We start from the raw sequence: 20,420 nt of genomic DNA on the forward strand, positions 1-20,420 counted from the left end.
CATTAAATTCAGCATAAATGGTCCTGAGTGTCTGCATGGAAAAGTCGTATCTCCTCTGGTCTGAAGCATAAAGCAAATTCCTTTTTCTATACACATTTCTGAAGTCTGTCTGGTTAATAGATAATGAGCTCGTGCCCTTGCTTTCATGACTTGCTTTTAATGAAAATGTCCCTATTGTATATGGTTCGAACTTTGCCTTAAATTTCCATACGTCTAATTCAATATGAAATCGACTAAATTGCTGGACTCTTGATATTGTCTAAGTTTGTTCATTCTTTGGTATTACTTTGATAGGCATTTGTTGTGTTAGTAATGGACATATTTTTATTCTATGCTTACAAAAATGCAGTCATGCACACTCATGTATAAACCTAGAAACTAGTTTTATTTTATTGTTTTTATTATTACGTAAAGTCCAGACCTTATTGGGATTTCACCAGTTCCTTCAATACCCTCTTTCTGTTCTAGTATCCAAGCCAGGGCACCACTTCGCATTTAGTTGTCATGTTTCCCCAAACTTCTCTGGTCTGTGACAGTTTCTCTGTCTTTAGGAATTTCTTTTTAAGTGTTGAGTTCTGAGTTGCAGAAACTCAAGTAATAAGGTTCAATGATTTTGTTGTCTATCTAGTTAAGAAACACTGCATGTATGTGTAATGTCCAGTTTTAGATTTTGATAGAAAGGTATCTTAAATCTAGTCACAGGGGAGAAAAAGCCCAGACTTCTGCTTTAAAATTTAAAAATTTTAAAGGACGTTAACCACATTTGGGGATGGTGATGTGTCTACCTTATCTTTGCAACAGATCTATAATCTACATATTTCCATGAGCATGATTTTATTCTAATTATATTTGGAGAACAAAATAATGTTATCTGTTTGACTCTAAAATGTTGAGTGGTTGGTGATATGAAGTATCAGTTTCTCACATAGATTTACCAGTTTGGAGATGGTTTATCAAAGTTGGTTCCCTGGTAAGGTTGACCCCCTTGGATGAATGCCTAGTACTGTCACCACTAAAGCCACAGCTGTTTGTAGCCATGAAGCTTGTCTCAGTATTTTTTCACATTCCTCATCTTTTAACACAAACAAGAGAAATAGAGATTTTATCTTTATAGAGACTGAGTGATCTCTGTGACTGAATCAACGCTTACATTCATCAGTCTTCTTCATAACAGCGCACTTGTACTAGATTAGCGAGACTTTCACAGTGACTGTATGATTTGGGGAGCCCATTTCCACTAACGAAGGACACAAATGAAAAAGCATATGTGAACATTTTATTGCTGTGTTTTGATGATCCAAAAGGATTGGGCCATATTTAATTTTCTCCTCATTTCACTGTCCAACATTATGGGCTATGTCCCACTCATTCTTTTTTTTTTTTTTAAACATCTTTATTGCAGTATAATTGCTTTACAATGCTGTGTTAGTTTCTGCTTTATAACAAAGTGAATCAGTTATACATATACATATATACCCATATCCCCTCCCTCTTGCGTCTCCCTCCCACCCTCCCTATCCCACCCCTCTAGGTGGTCACAAAGCACCCAAGCTGATCTCCCTGTGCTATGTGGCTGCTTCCCACAAGCTATCTATTTTACATTTGGTAGTATATATAAGTCCTCAAGTCCATTCTCTACGTCTGCATCTTTATTCCTGCCCTGCCCCTAGGTTCTTCAGAACTATATACATACATATATATATATATTTTTTTTTTTTTTTTTAGATTCCATATATATGTGTTAGCTTACGGTATTTGTTTTTCTGTTTCTGACTTACTTCACTCTGTATGACAGACTCTACATCCATTCACCTCACTACAAATAACTCAATTTCGTTTCGTTTTAGGACTGAGTAATATTCCATTGTATATATGTGACACATCTTCTTTATTCATTAATCTGTCGATGGACACTTAGGTTGCTTCCATGTCCTGGCTATTGTAAATAGAGCTACAGTGAACATCGTGCTACATGACTGTTTTTGAATTGTGGTTTTCTCAGGGTATATGCCCAGTAGTGGAATTGCTGGGTCGTGTGGTAGTTCTATTTTTAGTTTTTAAAGGAACGTCCATACTGTTCTCCATAGTGGCTGTATCAGTTTACATTCTCACCAACAGTGCAAGAGGGTTCCCTTTTCTCCACACCCTCTCCAGCATTTATTGTTTGTAGATTTCTTGATGATGGCCATTCTGACTGGTGTGAGGTGATACCTCATGGTAGTTTTGATTTGCCTTTCTCTGATAATTAGTGATGTTGAGCATCCTTTCATGTGTTTGTTGGCAATCTGTATATCTTCTTTGGAGAAATGTCTATTTAGGTCTTCTGCCCATTTTTGGATTGGGTTGTTTGGTTTTTTGTTATTGAGCTGCATGAGCTGCTTGTAAATTTTGGAGATTAATCCTTTGTCAGCTGCTTCATTTGCAAATATCTTCTCCCATTCTGAGGGTTGTCTTTTCATCTTGTTTATGGTTTCCACTGCTGTGCAAAAGCTTTGAAGTATCATTAGGTCCCATTTGTTTATTTTTGTTTTTATCTCCATTTATCTAGGAGGTGGGTCAAAAAGGATCTTACTGTGATTTATGTCATAGAGTGTTCTGCCTATGTTTTCCTCTAAGAGTTTTATAGTGTCTGGCCTTACATTTAGGTCTTTAATCCATTTTGAGTTTATTTTTGTGTATGGTGTTAGGGAGTGTTCTAATTTCACTCTTTTCCATGTAGCTGTCCAGTTTTCCCCGCACCACTTATGGAAGAGGCTGTCTTTTCTCCATTGTATATTCTTCCCTCCTTTATCAAAAATAAAGTGACCATATGTGTGTGGGTTTATCTCTGGGCTTTCTATCCTGTTCCATTGATCTATATTTCTGTTTTTGTGCCAGTACCATGCTGTCTTGATTACTGTAGCTTTGTAGAATAGTCTGAAGTCTGGGAGCCTGATTCCTCCAGCTCCGTTTTTCTTCCTCAAGATTGGTTTGGCTATTCGGAGTCTTTTGTGTTTCCATAGAAATTGTGAAATATTTTGTTCTACTTCTGTGAAAAATGCCATTGGTAGTTTGATAGGGATTGCATTGAATCTGTAGATTGCTTTGGGTAGTATAGTCATTTTCACAATGTTGATTCTTCCAGTCCAAGAACATGGTATATCTCTCCATCCGTTTGTATTATCTTTAATTTCTTTCATCAGTGTCATATAGTTTTCTGCATACAGGTCTTTTGTCTCCTTAGTCAGGTTTATTCCTAGGTATTTTATTCTTTTTGTTGCAATGGTAAATGGGGTGTTTCCTTAATTTCTCTTTCAGATTTTTCATCATTAGTGTGTAGGAATTCAAGAGATTTCTGTGCATTAATTTTGTATCCTGCTACTTTACCAAATTCATTGATCAGCTCTAGTAGTTTTCTGGTAGCATCTTTAGGATTCTCTATGTATAGGATCATGTCATCTGCAAACAGTGGCACCTTTACTTCTTCTTTTCTGATTTGGATTCCTTTTATTTCTTTTTCTTCTCTGATTGCTGTAGCTAAAACTTCCAAAACTATGTTGAATAATAGTGGTGAGAGTGGGCAGCCTTGTCTTGTTCCTGATCTTAGTGGAAATGGTTTCCGTTTTTCACCATTGAGAATGATGTTGGCTGTGGGTTTGTCATGTATGGCCTTTATTTTGTTGAGGTAAGTTCCCTCTATGCCTATTTTCTAGAGGGTTTTTATCATAAATGGGTGTTGAATTTATCAAAAGCTTTTTCTGCATCTATTGAGATGATCATATGGTTTTTATCCTTCAATTTGTTAATATGGTGTATCACATTGATTGATTTGCATATATTGAAGAATCCTTGCATTCCTGGAATAAACCCCACTTGATCATGGTGGATGATCCTTTTAATGTGCTGTTGGATTCTGTTTGCTAGTATTTGGTTGAGGATATTTGCATGTATGTTCATCAGTGATATTGGCCTGTAGTTTTCTTTCTTTGTGACATCTTTGTCTGGTTTTGGTATCAGGGTGATGGTGGCCTCATAGAATGAGTTTGGGGGTGTTCCTCCCTCTGCTGTATTTTGGAAGAGTTTGAGAAGGATAGGTGTTAGCTCTTCTCTAAATGTTTGATAGAATTCACCTGTGAAGCCATCTGGTCCTGGGCTTTTGTTTGTTGGAGGATTTTTAATCACAGTCTCAGTTTCAGTGCTTGTGATTGGTCTGTTTATATTTTCTATTTCTTCCTGGTTCAGTTTCAGGAGGTTGTGCTTTTCTAAGAATTTGTCCTTTTCTTCCAGGTTGTCCATTTTATTGGCATATAGTTGCTTGTAGTAATCTCTCATGATCCTTTGTATTTCTGCAGTGTCAGTTATTACTTCTCCTTTTTCATTTCTAATTCTATTAATTTGAGTCTTCTCCCTTTTTTTCTGCCTAATGGTTTGTCAATTTTATCTTCTCAAAGAAGCAGCTTTTAGTTTTATTGATCTTTGCTATTGTTTCCTTCATTTCTTTTTCATTTATTTCTGATCTGATCTTTATGATTTCTTTCCTTCTGCTAACTTTGGGGTTTTTTTTTGTTCTTCTTTCTCTAATTGCTTTAGGTGTAAGGTTAGGTTGTTTATTTGAGATCTTTCTTGTTTCTTGAGGTAAGATTGTATTGCTATAAACTTCCCTCTTAGAACTGCTTTTGCTGCCTCCCATAGGTTTTGGGTCATCATGTTTTCATTGTCATTTGTTTCTAGGTACTTTTTCATTTCCTCTTTGATTTCTTCAGTGATCTCTTGGTTATTAAGCAGTGTATTGTTTAGCCTCCATGTGTTTGTATATTTTACAGATTTTTTCCTGTAATTGATATCATTCCTTAATCTGTGATCCATCTTCCGCCTGGTGGTAATCAGCTGTTTATTCCAAGAAGTGTGTTACCATCTCTTATTTTGCCGATTGCAAAGTGATAAGTTCAAAAAAAAAAGTATTACTGACCAAATTTTTAAGTGTATATGTTTCTTATTACTATTTAATTCATAGACTTAGTAATTTAATTAAACATACCTTTTAATTATTTTTTAACTCCATTAATTCTTTTTTCCTTTTAATTTTTAAATTTTATTTTATTTATTTTTTTATACAGCAGGTTCTTATTAGTCATCAATTTTATACACATCAGTGTATACATGTCAATTCCAATCGCCCAATTCATCATATCTTTCAATTATTTTTTCAAAATCCATTAATTCTTGTATCAAGTAAATTCATGGGTCTGCAGAACTGTTGAAGGGTAAATATTTTATTTGTGCAGACTTTTCTAATATGGTTATATTTTATACAAAATTTACTCTATTTTCATTCTGGAAGCAAGTTAATCAGCTGAGACATTAAAATAGTGTTATTTGAAGATAATACATTGTACATTAAGTACAATGATGGGCCTGGGCCACAGTAAGCTTAAAGTACCCTTCCCTGAAGAAAAGTTGCTTTCTATAAAATTATTTGTTTTATTCTATATTCCTTAGGTAATTTCATCCTAAGGTAATTTCATCCTTAGGTAATTTCATGCCCTAAGTTTGGGGCAGAGAATAGTGATATTAAAAGATGAAAGATATTTTGCATCTTTAAGTTCTTTTCTTCTTTATTACAAAAAATGTGAGATGAAAGATAAAGTTCAAAATAGTTTTGAAGAAAAAGTTGACTTTGGAAATTCCTTGTCCCTAAGTGGGAAAGATTTAAAGGAGCAGAAAGCATGCAAAACTGACTATTCATATTTCTGATACTAGTCAATTCTCACCTGGATTGGTACTGAACAAAAGATAATCTTAAGATTAAATAGTATCCATAGCAGAGTGGATATTTAAATACGTTGGATGGATTTTCTCTCTTAAATATTCTTCAGTGGATTTGACAAATGAATTTGAACTTGCTTTTATTTCTGATGATAGATTAGCTAGAACAAAATAGAGAAGTTTGCAATGCTCTTAGAATGTAAGACGAAACAAAACAAAACTGTAAATCTAGTGCCTTTAAGTCAGTCCACACTGAGTTAAGGCATTTTGTAGGTCACTTTACCTTTTGAAGTTATAAAAAGAGCCCTTCGAAAGGAATATCTTCCCAAGAATGACATTAGACCCATAATTCTAGCCTGAGATTTAAGAGATAATGGTATTCATTGAGTTATTCAGTAGAATGCTGCTATACTGTATGATAGGTCATGTTTCCCTGTATTCTAAACAAAATGTGATGGATGGTGAGCACTAGATAGGTTTCTTCCATTGATAATTACAGTGAATACCTAAGACTTTGCTCATCTAACTGATTTAATTAAACTAGAGGACCTCGTTTATCCTTTCAAACTTCTCTATTAAATCCTTCCAGAAACGAATGCAAATTTGATTGAAAAATAGAATGTCTAGTTTTCATTATGTAACAGTACCTTCCAGAAGCCACTTGAAATTTAGACTTCACTTTAGTACAGATTCATGGTCCTTGGGAAGAGGAGATCAAATCTGTAGGCAACAGTTGGTGAGCTCAGCTCAGCCTGTGTAAGCTAGAAATTTCTGACTCTCGTGCCAGGATTGTAAAAATAGAGTAGAAACTTGCAATGAAGAATTCTATAATCAGTCATATTTATTCTAGCAAATTCAGAGGGGTATGCACATCTTAGATGATGGAATATTAGCAAATGATATGTGATGATTTAAATATGCTAGTATAACTTTTTGGATGTTTCTTGGCCAGAGGCAGTGAGGTGCACAGCTCTGCAACTCTTTGAGGCTTATATAAGCCCATTGAACATCTGTACGGAGTCCATATATTTACACTTCATAGAAGAGCCAATTCCGTTTTGAACTCCATGTAGAAAAAAATTCCCTCTTATTTACAATGCCAAATCTGTTCTTTCAGGACTTTACTGCATAGATTTCACAGCCTTTGTAGAAATAAAGTTGAATAATTGTAAAAGTCCCTCCTAAAAATTTGTCTTGCAAATGATTAGCTTTTGGTTTGATGTATAACGTGCAAAAGTATTTGGAAACACACTGTATTTTCCCTTTTTTAACAGGTATAAGTCAAATGAAGATTATGTATATGTCAGAGGACGTGGACGTGGAAAGTACATTTGTGAAGAATGTGGAATTCGCTGTAAGAAACCGAGCATGCTCAAAAAGCATATCCGCACTCATACTGATGTCCGGCCTTATGTATGCAAGTTGTGTAATTTTGCCTTCAAAACAAAAGGTACAGGTCTGATTTCTCTTTCTTTTTTTTTTTTTTAGAGGAAAAACACTTTTTTAAATGGCTGCTCCAGATTCTGAATACTATTTTATAACCATCATCGACAATTAGTTGGTTTTCTTTGTGAAAATGTGACCCCACAAAATGTATTTTCCTCTTCCTGTTAAGTGGTCTGAGGATGTACATGAGACAGTGAGGCTCCTTTTATGACCTAAGTAAGAGCTACAGACTTAGGTCCAGGCTAGTTGTCTCGAAGGAAGTGGCTAAGAATTGCCTGGATAGCTATTACCTCATGTTGGAAATGTTATGTGGTCTAGAGAATCTTTGCACCGGTATTGAAATACTGCAGGGAGATAATCCGTGCCATGGCATTAGAAAAGCAAGGCGGCAGCCGGAAAGAAAACATGTGCCCATGGTCAGTCTCAAGATTATAAATGATGTAGAGACCCGCGGACTCCCCGGTGGGCCCCTCCATCCACACTTGCATTAATTATGCATAGAAATTTGATAGCTTGTATTCTGTGTATTTATCAGCATGGAGACAATTTCTTACTCTCAGGCCATGGCTGTTAATCTCATAAAACTAAGACTTGCCTTGAAATGATATTCTCTTTTTTTAAAAAATATCTGTTTTTAGAAGGTAGATTTATATGAAAATATTTTATACTAAAAGGTTGCTTCCATTATATTTCTATCATTTTATAAAATTATGAAAATGCTTATAAACCCAGTGTTCTCAGAATACAAACAGTAGTGAATTAGAGGTGGATGACTTCTGTAGAAGTATGTTTTACTACTTACTGTAAAGTACTAATGAATCCTCTAGACACACCCTCACTAACCTCACACTAACATTTTCCAATGTTTTAACTTTAGATTTGCATGCCAATTAATCTGCTCCACTACCCATCAAGAAAAATAAATATCAAATAAAATAATCTTTGGTAGAGAAATGTGTACCTATTTTCTCTTATACACAAAATCCTAAATTGTCTTTATTCGTTTGTCAGAAGTAAAAATGTGTAGCCTCTCAACGTATCTGTTTCTTCTTTATTAAAAAGATATTTATATTATAAGTACGCCTCTTTGTAAGCCAGAAAGAGGGGGAGGGAGTGTTCATTTGCATTTCAAAGGAGATAAACATAATGTCCTTTAAATACCATCCACTTTTGCACAATCAAGACCTTTTATGTAGAACTTCACTGAGAGACTCCCTAGGACATAAGAAAATATAAACTTTGGTTTTAGGAAATAATGCAAATCCGCCAGTCATTACAATTGATATTCCCTGGGCATATGAGTTAACTGTAGGTATAGCTGCATGAAACACTGCGTGAAGAAACGTCACATAGGTATTTCTTTTTACCCAAATTAAATTTGGCTTTGAACCATTGTCTTGGAGTTTTAGCAGGAAATAATTTATTCTTGGTCATTACTGGAGTTTCCTTGTCACCCTTCGGGAATGTACAAATGTCTTGGAATCTTAAAAAGAGCAGATCATCCTGGGAAACCCCTCGCCAGCCAGTTTTCACTTCCGGCTGAAGTGCTTGTTGTCATGTCATCTGAGCACAGAATCAGAGCACACTTGTAGGACCGGTACCTCCTCTGTGCCTGTGTCACTTCTCCAGGTGCCCTTTCCTGCCATCCTGCTCCCCTCTCTTTGCTATAATCCTTCATATGTTCAAGACTTTAATAAGCCAAAGTCAGGGTGGGGTTGTTTCTGAGCCCTATTTCTAACTACAAAACTACCCTGAGGATGAGAGCGCAAAGCCTCACTGCCTACTTGAAACGAGTGGAAAGAAAAATATAGAAGAAGAAACACATACTAAGCTCTAAATAAACTATCTTGACATACCTAACATCTACATATGTCCACATACTCAGATCACTTGCACCCTTACAGAAGCAGGTGATTTCCATTAATTTATAGATATATTTAATTAATTTACAGATTTTAGAATTCTTGATGATGTATCTATAAAAATTGTTTAGATCTTTAGAAAAATTGTAGATATAGTTTTTTTGATAAAAAAGAGCAGTAAGGGCCAGGACATATTTCTATGTTTGGAGTTATCAAAATACCACATAAAATTTGTAGGTATATAAGCAATAAGCCAAATGTTAAGTAAAAAATAAAATAATATAAATAAAATAATAAACAACAGTGCCCCAGTTTAGAGTTGTGGCTCATATATTACATTAATAGTAAGCTAGACACTCTTACAAGGGGAATAAACTATTTCAGCAGGCTGGGTTTCCATCTAGATTCAATGAGCCTACTCTTAAAAATAAAGCATTTGCTGCTATGTTACTAAAGCAGCGTCAGAGTGCAAAGATAATAATATGGCCCTTACAGCTGAATTACTTCCTGGATCTCTTTCGATAAGTTATATATATGACATGGAATAATATATATATAATTTCATAGATCCTAAATCAGAGGTGATTGGATCAGTGTTTTCATAATTTCTCACATTCCATATAGCAATTATATAAATCTATAGAAACACACATATGTACTTAGGTACACGTATAACTGTATAGCCAGCTCTTCATATCTGTGAATGCTGAACCTGTGGATATGGAGGGCCAATTGTACTACACCATTTTACATAAGGGACAATTGTGTATGTCTTATCATCATCATAATACATATTTGACATAAAATTCTTTCTTTTTTCGTAGAACAGTGGGAGTTTCAAGATAAATAAGAAAGGAATTTTGCTGCTCCAGAACTTTAGAAGCTGCTGTCATAAACTTTGCTGATATATGCCAGATGGATAGATGCTAAATACTGAGACTAATGCTTCCTATAAGTAGTTAGCTAAGTATTTGTATGGATCTTTGCATTCATTTACAGGATTGGCCCCAACATTAGTTTGCATATATTTTTTCTTCTGACAAGTGAGGATCCTGTGAGTTTAATCTATATCTGATCAATGCCAGAAGGTCTGGGGTCTGGTGGATATGTTGATGACAATATTTCATTGTGAAGTTGCTCAGAGAGGTGTGACCCAGCTTGTACCATCCTGGTTATATGGAGTCCAAGGAGGTGGGCCCAACTGGGCCAAAGATATTAGATCCCTTCTCAGCCAGGAAAGCCTGGGATTCCCAGTTGTACTTGAGCCTACTCTTGAAAAGCTGTGACCCTAGACTTCGACAAGTCTTCTAGAATGCAGAAAACCTGAGATTGGGCTGAAGCTGTCTGGGGTTAATATCTTCAGAAGCCAAATTGTTCCTCTTAAGTTTGAGACAAGGGGTAGGGGCGAGAAACAAATCTTTATTATCTCAAGTCAGTTCATTTCACACTGAATTTTGCAGCAATCATCACATTTTGGTAACCAATTCATTGCTCTTTTTTTGGCTGTATTTTCCAGGAAACCTAACGAAGCATATGAAATCTAAAGCACACATGAAGAAATGCCTGGAGTTGGGGGTCTCAATGACATCAGTGGATGATACCGAAACCGAAGAAGCAGGTATTTCATACTTTAGTTGACTGAACTCTTTACTGTGCGTGCTGGAGCTTTGTGGCCAAGGTGGTAAAATAAATTTAGGTATTTAAAAAAGATACTGATCACATTTCATTTTACTAAATACTAAATATAGAAAAGAAGTCTGACACATTGAATTGCTTGAAACTTACTGAGAAGAAATGCATTTCAGTTCTGGCTGAGGAGGTTGAAAGGCCTTACTATGGAAATACTTCTATCTGGAACCATAAAGGAGATCTAATTGCACCTAAGTTGTGATGGTGATTTAAAGTTTATGAAACTTTTTTGGGAAACTTGAAAAGCATTTTGTCTTATTTTTCCTATTAAGAGGAAATCTAGTAGTAAAAATAATCCATCACTAACCTCAGTAGAAAACCTGAGGGTCAGCTGGGCCTCGTGAGGTCTTATACCTGTAGAGACAAGTCTTGCTTCTCTTTTTCCTCTAATACCATCATTAACAACATTGCATACCCATTTATTGAGGGTTTTCTATGAGTGGTATGATGCCTGAGTTATAAGGTCCTACTATGGAGTCCGTATTACAGGGTGGAGATGAAACCAGATAGGTACATAAAAAAAAAAAAAAAGAACCAATCTAGAGTCACAGAGGTATGTGCCCATGTGTGTTATAGGAATTCAGAGATAAGACTGTCTCTAAGGGCTGGAGGGTTGAGGAAAGCTTTTGGAAAGAGATGGGGCCTAAATTAGCTCCTAACCTTCGTATTTGGATCTTGATCTTCATTCTCTTTGTTCAATTGCTTCAGAAACGATGGAAGATTTGCACAAAGCGGCTGAGAAGCATAGCATGTCCAGCATTTCAACTGATCATCAGTTCTCAGATGCTGAAGAATCGGATGGTGAGGATGGAGATGATAATGATGATGATGATGAAGATGATGATGACTTTGATGACCAAGGAGATTTGACACCAAAAACAAGATCAAGAAGCACCAGTCCCCAGCCTCCTAGATTCTCCTCCTTACCTGTGAATGTTGGCGCCGTGCCCCATGGGGTTCCTTCTGATAGCTCCCTGGGGCATTCTTCATTGATCAGTTATTTGGTTACTTTGCCAAGTATTCAGGTTACTCAGCTTATGACACCAAGTGACTCATGTGAAGATACTCCAATGACAGAATACCAGAGATTATTCCAGAGCAAAAGTACAGACTCGGAACCAGACAAAGACAGGTTAGACATCCCTAGTTGTATGGATGAAGAATGCATGCTGTCTTCAGAGCCGAGTTCCTCCCCAAGGGACTTCTCACCCTCCAGCCACCATTCCTCACCAGGATATGATTCTTCACCCTGTCGAGATAATTCACCAAAGAGGTATCTGATACCCAAAGGAGATTTGTCGCCCAGAAGACATTTATCACCTAGGAGAGATGTATCGCCCATGAGACATCTTTCACCAAGAAAGGAAGCTGCCTTGAGAAGAGAGATATCACAAGGAGATGTTTCACCAAGAAGGCATCTGTCCCCAAGGAGGCCAGTGTCACCTGGGAAAGAGATCACGGCCAGAAGAGACCTCTCTCCCAGAAGAGAGAGAAGATACATGACCACCATAAGAGCACCATCTCCCAGAAGGGCTTTATACCACAACCCACCGTTGTCCATGGGACAGTATTTGCAAGCAGAGCCAATTGTATTGGGGCCTCCTGTAAGTATAATTAGCTTTCTCTTTCTAATATATAAGTCCAAGCACATTGGAGTCTCTTGATGACACACTAGTGTGAAATGTATTATGACATGGGTCTCTCTCATGGGGAGGAGTAAATTTGGTTACTGAAAATAGAAGGAAGACATTTTTATTGCATGCTATTGTCAGTAACATGTCTGTGGTATTATCCCAAGTGTAGTATTACATCAGAGAAGAGCATTTCCAGCTGGTCACAGGGGCGATCTTTCTAAATGCTTTCTAAACCTAACTCATTATTGACAGGAGTTGAAACCTTTGCATGAGTAGAAAAGGTGAAGTCTTTGGAATAGCATGGCTGCCTAGACAGACATTCTCAGGGACATTTAGGTGTCATTTATGTAACTCTTTGCCAGGTAAGGATTCTGATTCAGGCATTAGCATTGACTTTCAAGCAAAAAAATATTTTAAAATAAACATTACTTTGCCCACAGTGAGTGGACATGTGAAACCAGTGAGGGATCGGAAGAGGGGAGAATGAACCCCTTGGTATGTTTATAAATGAAAGGCATGAACATGTATGCTTTTCTTCCTGGTACCACCACTTCCTGCTACTGAGTGCCCTTGTAAAGTGAGATCTTGAGCCCACAGAGAATGGGGAGCTGGGAAAGCTAAGGGAGAAAGCACCAGAGGCGATTTCTATGGTATGCCCTCATTATGGATTAAGATAACAACAGCAGCAATCATGGATGAAGTTTAGGCAGTGGGCTTATGCAGATCCACAGAAAAGCACCTGCCCTGCCTCATTCCACCAGCGTGGTAGACCTCGATGTCTCTTTCAGCTTGTGTAGGGTTTTAAAAAATGAATGAAGCAGGCACCTAGTGTAGACAGAGGAATGATACCTTTGGAGTTTGGTCGCTTTAAGGGTGCTTTTTGTTTCCTGGGCTCTATTCTTTGCCATTCTCCTTTTGCTCTGGATTTCCATCATGTGGGTCGGCACTGTCCTTCACAGCCAAAGGAAGCACTACCAGCTCCCAGCTCTACCGTCTTATCGTTGCCCTAGTGGTCACCTTCCTCCCTCTCATCACCTTTTCACCACCCTGAATTATATGCTTAGGTTGTCATTTTTGAACTTTAGGAAAACTCCCTGCTGCATTCCACTCCCCTGCCCCCAGCGCCCTCTGTTTACAAGCCCGCCACCAGCTTAGTCTTCATGGTTCAACTACTGCGGAAACATGTGTAGCTATCAGGACTACTTGTAACTATTTGTCAAACAAATAAATTAACAAGCTAAGAAAAAGAGGGACATTTCCACAGGTTTTTTGTGTCTTGGTGGTGCTAAGTAGAAAGCAGGGCTCTTCTGAAGTTCATGCTATTGCAGCATGAATAGAGTGAGAAATCCCTCCGATACCAGGATACCACATCCAGGGTGTAAAATGCTTTTTCTGGTATAGACCCAATGATGCTGATGAAGTGTGTGAGATGAGACTCTCCTGTTCCTGATCAGCTACAGCCACAAAAAATAACTCTTTGGTGCCAACACACTATTGTTATTAAAAAATAATAGCAACTCGCAGCCAACTTGGGCAAAGGAAGTGAAGGAGTAGACTGAAGGACTTCATCTAATTTTTAGATCTATGGCCAGAAGGTTGTTGTTGGAAGGAGATTGGTTTTTATTAGTCATTGACTTTGCACCAGTTTTTTTTTTTAATACCAGTTCACCTGGATACTTAATATTATTGTTGAACTTTACCATTTATGAAGCCCAACTGTTGAGCCTTTGGTCTATTACCCAGTTTAATTCTCTGTAGAGAATTCTTAGCAGGCTGCTTTGTTCATGCGATAGAAAGGAATAGACCTTGGAATCCTCCCTGAGGATCCTCCCCAAGCAGAGACCCTTGGTCTCGAACGCTTCCCGTTTGATGCTTTACCACACCTTTTTGGAGGGGCTGCAGAGGGTTTTCATCTTTCTATGATGTATGGACAAGATTTTCATTGCCAGAGCAAAGAAGAATCAATGATCCTATGAGAAGTACGTCTCCCGATTGCTGTAGTAGATGAGTGCTTCCCCCTATTATTTTGGAATAACCCTAAAAATAATTCTTTTTGATGGAAATTCTATTAGCAATACCTTGTTGTTTAACATTGACCAAGGGCTCACAGGGCAGTGACCGTGGCATGAAAGGACCCTGTAGTCCAGTGTGGCATGCTCATTACCTGGTTCAGTCTGGAGTGGTAGGTCCCAGGGAGCAGGTTTGGAGGAGGTGATATGCAGTCACTGAGATTCTAGTATCCTGCTGTTTCCTCCCTAATGCCCTCCGGTTAGTGTTAATTTTAAGACAGATGAGAGATAGGTAGATATATGATAGATAGAAAGGTAGATAGATAATAGAATGGGAAAGAGAGAGAGGGAGGAAGGAAGAGAGGAAGAGAGAAAAGAGTTTTTTATTCATTCAGTAAATATTTTTTGAGGGTTTATCATATGTGGCTCAAGGATGATGATGAAAAAATTGTACAGTTTCTGGCCTCATCTTTTTTAAACAAAAAGTTTTCCTTTTCCATTTTTAAAGTTTTGGTAGATAGATAGCAAGGAGACAAAGAAAGTGTGTCCTGGTCCTCGGTACAGTGTCCGTGAACATTGTCTAGTAAAAGTGTCGTCCTACGGTTCCATCCCTTTTGCTCTCTGTGTGATCTTGAACAAGTCAATTAACCTCTTGGCCACAGTTTCTTAATCTGTTTGTGGCAGTCAGGGGGCTGGGCCAAGCAGATTTCTGTCCTTGAAAGAACTTGCCATTCAGCTCTAAGGAATGCAGTGAGCTGACAGCCTCCAGCTGTTCATACCTTCAGGCTAGGCCTCCATTTTCAAGCCAAGGTCACATTCTCCCCTGCAGCCCCCAGTCAATGACTGAGCCTGGATCAGCCCCAGCTGACCACCTGCTTCCTCTTCCCATTACCTTCCCATACATGAACTCCCCGCTCCCCCATCACCACCCCCAGCTGAACCTCTTGCACCCCTACCTCCTTCTGAGCCTTTGCTTCCAGAGGACCTAGTGACACTGTTGAAAAGATGAGTGGGGTAAATATCTGGTACATGGGGTATATGTATAGATATACATACACATATGCATGCACTTAACACAACCCACACATGCATTCATTATTCATCTTTCCGTATCGAGATTTTTAAGTAAGATGGGAGTGTGTTCACGATATTACAATGATAAGGTCCAAGTTATGAGAATAGTGTTGCAAATGGAGTAAAAATTAGAGTAGAAAAATCTTCTTGAGAGTTTATTTGGAGGGTGAAGAAAGGGTCAATTCAAGGACAGAGGATATGTGGAAAAGGCTGGCAGTATTTGGAGCCATGGAAGTGGTTACATGATAGGAATTGTACTTGTGCACTTGCTTCTGTGACTATAGTCATTTAATTTCTGGTCAGTAAAGGTCTGACTATAACACTTTTACTCTTAACACAAAATTCTGTTGGCTATTGAACATATTGAATACCTCCTATTTTTAGAGGACAGTTCACCACTCCCTTTGTTAGACTTGACTCAGAGATCTCATGAAATGGGACAGCTGTGTCTCTGGCTGCCTCACAGACCCCCATTCTGATTAGGTGTATGCAGTGGACATCACAGAATAGCAATCAAAAGCAAAATGGAAAAATATCCAAGCTACATTTTGTTTTAAACTTTGCATCTGTGATAATCGTGATTAAAAGAAGATTCATTTGGTTAGCTTCAAAGGTCATTATTGTAGGCATTATGTTCTTCCACCTTACGTGGTGATGGATGAAGGAAACATGCCTTTTTTCTAAACCAGAGCAAGTACAAGAGGCATTTTTTTTTTTTGGTAGCATTTAAATGATTCTTCCTCATACCATAAAATTCTCCCCTTACCTAGCTTATGAGATGCTTGTGGTTATAGGGTTGATGATTACATGATTTCTCCTGCACTTTCAGCACAGGTCATTTGTTTTTGGCTTGAATAAGGTGAAGCCCAAAACAGGGTAAGGGCCAAGCCTGGTACAGAGTAGCAGAGACGATGCATAACTTATCGTTCTTGAGCTGGTCTCACGATCCAAATAGAACTGGACGAATCATTAATGGTATAGAGCATATCTTGAATTTTAGAACTGAAACATCCTTGAAATGAGTTAGAACATTTTTTGGTCTCTCCTGATTACTACCGTATTTGCCACATTTGTATCTCTCTGATTTTAAGTTCTCAAAAAACATAAAAATAAAAATACAGTGAGTCTCTTTTAGATGACGATTCATTAAAAGAATGAATCTCAGTAACTGAAACCTCATCATCTCGTCAAAACCTGATAATCTCACGGTATAAGTTGGGTTTTGCTACAGAAACAATTATACAAAATAAGTTCTCCATTTTCAGGACTGGGACCATAACATCTGGAATACTGGCCCCCAATTTTAAGTATCTTAATCCATTAATTGCCAAGAAGATATTTAAGTGGAAATAGTAGTATAAACAGAAGAATTAAAACACAGTCATCTTTGGTTCCCAGCTGTGTAGTTGAATGCAAGTTGTAACGATTTGAAATATTTAATATTAACTACTTTGATGCATAGTTTCCATACTAAGTCTGGCCTTGAATTAAGATTTGATGGAGAAGCTGTGATCTTCTGCCTCGATGTCTCCTGAGCAGGCATTTATTCCTTTAGACCAATGTCTTGCACATTGGAGTAACCAGTTTGTGTTATCACCACCATTTTGTCATCTGTTCTGTAGAAAACTAAAAAAAAAAAAAAAAAGCAGGCTAATTTTCAGGCTTGTCACTCCATTTCTATTCATCAACACTTAAGAAAAATATTAAAAATCTGCCCAGTATGTAAACAGATGGTAATCTTTTAACTTCCTTTTGAATTAAAAAATCTATTATTAGTGTTTTTTGGCTCAGTAAAGTGTTTTTGGTAATTATCCATTATTTTCTTTTCATTCCATCTTATGAACAAAACAGAGCTGGAACATGTCTCTGTACCTAGTGGAAAACACATTGCATGATTTATTACATGGCTGTTTAACAGCAAAGGCAACTTTTCACAGACCCACCGCCTCACTCAAGAATCCTAAAAGACCGCTGAGAAATTCTCTTTTGTCTTGAGAAATAAAAAATGGATAAAAAGATTAGGGAGTCTCCACGTGTCTTGAAAGAATGAGTGAGTGAGTGAATGAATGAAACAGCTTGACCTAAGCGTGAAGGGTGATGGGTCCTAAGCGTTGTGCTCTGTTTCCCGATGCAGAATTTAAGAAGAGGATTACCTCAGGTTCCTTACTTCAGTCTCTATGGAGACCAAGAAGGTGCTTATGAACATCCAGGCTCCAGCCTTTTCCCTGAGGGTCCTAATGACTATGTCTTCAGTCATCTTCCACTCCACTCTCAGCAGCAAGTGCGAGCTCCTATCCCCATGGTGCCAGTTGGTGGGATCCAAATGGTTCACTCCATGCCGCCGGCCCTTTCCGGTTTACACCCTCCACCCACATTGCCTCTGCCAATGGAGGGCTCTGAGGAGAAGAGAGGAGCTTCAGGGGACTCCTTCGCCAAGGATCCCTATGTGGTTCCTAAGCAGCATGAGAAGCGATCTCCTCACGCTCTGCAGTCATCTGGTCCACCTAGCACACCCTCCTCTCCTCGGCTACTGATGAAACAGAGCACTTCAGAAGACAGCCTGAATGCAACAGAGCGGGAACAGGAGGAAAACATACAGACTTGCACAAAAGCCATCGCCTCCCTCCGGATTGCCACAGAAGAGGCCGCTCTGCTGGGGGCAGACCAGCCAGCTCGGGGGCAGGCGCCCCATCAGAAACCCTTGGAAAGTGCACATGTTAGCATTAGACACTTTAGTGGACCTGAGCCAGGTCAGCCCTGTACCTCAGCTACCCACCCTGACTTGCATGATGGTGAAAAGGACAATTTTGGTACATCACAGACTGCATTCGCTCACTCCACGTTTTACAGCAAGAGTTGTCTGGATGACAAACAGTCGGGCTTTCAAGGCAGCAAAGAATTACCCTCAAGCACAGAGGAAGGCAAGGAACCTTTGTCGGAAAAGAGTCAACTACATTGATCTAAGATGCATGGAGACTTTCATTTCCACATTTTCCCCTTTGTTTTTGTTTTTCTAGAAATAGAGGTAATCAAGTTTATAGCATGCCTGTCCTAAGTTACAGTAGTTTGCTATTATATATACTTTTGTTATATCAGAAGAATTAGGTAAATTAACAAGTCATCATGAGCCTGACCAAAACAAAATTTGAAATTAACCTATTGGGTCTGGTACTTTTAAAATTGTACAGATGTTTGTGCCTTTTCTTTACTTTGCTTATATTCTTATAAGCATTTTTTAGCAGTAATTTGTACATATTTTAGAATTTGTGTATCTGCTTTGTAATAAATGTAATTTCTTTCCTTTTTTGGACACTTGGATCTAAATGATGTAAAGCAAAACAGCATCAATATATATGTGAGGTTGCACTAAAACATATTTTTATATGATTAAAACTGAACAGCTTTTATGTACAGCTCTGATTCTGTAATACTAATATTTATTTACTTTGTTTCATAAATTGTACATTTTTTCTTAATGTTGTGGATTGCTTTTCTATGTGAAGCATGGGATTTACTGTTGCGTAACTAGAACAAAAATGTATATTGTAAACAAGATATTTAAACTAGAGTATCTTATTCTGCACTTATGCATTAGTTTAAAAAAAAGATAAAGGATGTATCAGTCAGTTCTTAACTCTTGTAAATTTTTTTGTCTCTTGTTTGCTGGATTGACTATAACTTAAGTGCTGATTGTGATTTTAAACTGATAGTACCGTAAAGCATTAAAGTAAACAATGTGCTATTGTGAGTTTTTTCAAAGCTTTATAAATCAGTTATAAATAATATTAAAAGTATTTGGTCTTATGTGAACATGTTGATCTATATACTCATCTAAATATATGGGAAAACATTCCACCCCATGTAAATATGTACAAGTGCATCACTGGTACAATTTTATGTAACTCAGTTGGACACTAGGTTGCCACAGACCTATGCTAGGGTGTCTTTAAAAATTAAAGTGACAAAGCACATGGGACTGTGTTGAGCTTGGTTATCGGCCGGCCCGGTGGCTTGGCAGGCAGTGCTGTGCGCTGCCCATGGAGAAGACCTGGGCTTAGCAATCTCCTTGGTTCTTGCTGCACGAGATGGTGACTGGAACTAAGGCTACTACAGAGGGGTCGCGCTTGGACTGAGGGGTGGGTGTGGAAGTGGGGAAGGGCACGGAGACCTGGTCCCCAGCCCTTCCTGTCAGCCAGTCTGCACGGTAACAGGGTTGGCATCAGCTCTAGGGGAAGCCACTTGACCCTACTGCAGAGGGGAAGAGTGTCACACTCCTGGCTATCTCAGGGGGAACGGGAAAGGAGCTTTCCAGGGAAAAGAACTTGTGGGAGGATAATGTCTTTTGTAGATAACATTTAGAATGGGTTTTTGTTAGCGTGGACAGTGGGCAGAGCCTTTGTAGGTTCAGAAGAATGGAAGGAAGGGAAGGGGTACAACACATGCACACACACACACACACACACACACACACAATCTGGGTTATCTTTGTGCTATATAGTGGATTATAATTCTGTGAAACCAAGTTTGTATATTGAATTACATTAAGGAGTGTTCTTTAAAAAGAGAAATAAATATACGATTACATGCTTGAGGTGTCTAGTTTTTATGTGTTGTTTTACATTTTAATCTCCCAATTTTGTTGCTGCAGAAATTTTGAGGCTACCAACATACCATCTGTGCTTTTAATTGCTAGGCTCTGCCTATCCCGAGGTGTGCAGAGTATGAACGCTTTTAGCATGTGAGAAGGCAGTCATTGGCTTCCATATGTCATCCGATTAGAACAGAGAGTGGTCAATACAGTGTGAGCTCTAGAAATGGGGTCCTCAGAACCTGGGCATGGGAATGGGTATCTGAGAAGAGTCATGAATAAATCAAATGATCATTTCCCCTTCCGCTTCCCTCTCAGTATGCATACATGTCTGACATTCCCCCAGTGGGGAAACCTCTTTATTTTTGCTGAG

At 38.2% G+C, this 20,420-nt stretch overlaps 1 protein-coding gene across 6 annotated transcripts in view; it reads left to right on the forward strand.

Moving 5' to 3' along the window:
- Positions 1 to 20,048, forward strand: part of HIVEP2 (HIVEP zinc finger 2) — a 191,667-nt gene extending 171,619 nt beyond the window's left edge. For all 6 annotated transcript variants that reach the window (XM_027084867.1, XM_027084851.1, XM_027084845.1 and 3 more), the window contains 4 exons: positions 7,020 to 7,195; positions 10,570 to 10,671; positions 11,451 to 12,346; positions 17,594 to 20,048. In XM_027084867.1, coding sequence (XP_026940668.1) covers positions 7,020 to 7,195; positions 10,570 to 10,671; positions 11,451 to 12,346; positions 17,594 to 18,418 — 1,999 coding nt within the window. In that variant the 3' untranslated portion in view covers positions 18,419 to 20,048. The remainder of the gene's footprint in view (positions 1 to 7,019; positions 7,196 to 10,569; positions 10,672 to 11,450; positions 12,347 to 17,593) is intronic.
- Positions 20,049 to 20,420: the final 372 nt, after the last annotated feature.

This window comes from Aethalodelphis obliquidens, unplaced genomic scaffold, assembly GCF_003676395.1.
Source record: "Aethalodelphis obliquidens isolate GAN/ISIS:26980383/991018 unplaced genomic scaffold, ASM367639v1 scaffold3, whole genome shotgun sequence".
Taxonomy (NCBI): domain Eukaryota; kingdom Metazoa; phylum Chordata; class Mammalia; order Artiodactyla; family Delphinidae; genus Aethalodelphis; species Aethalodelphis obliquidens.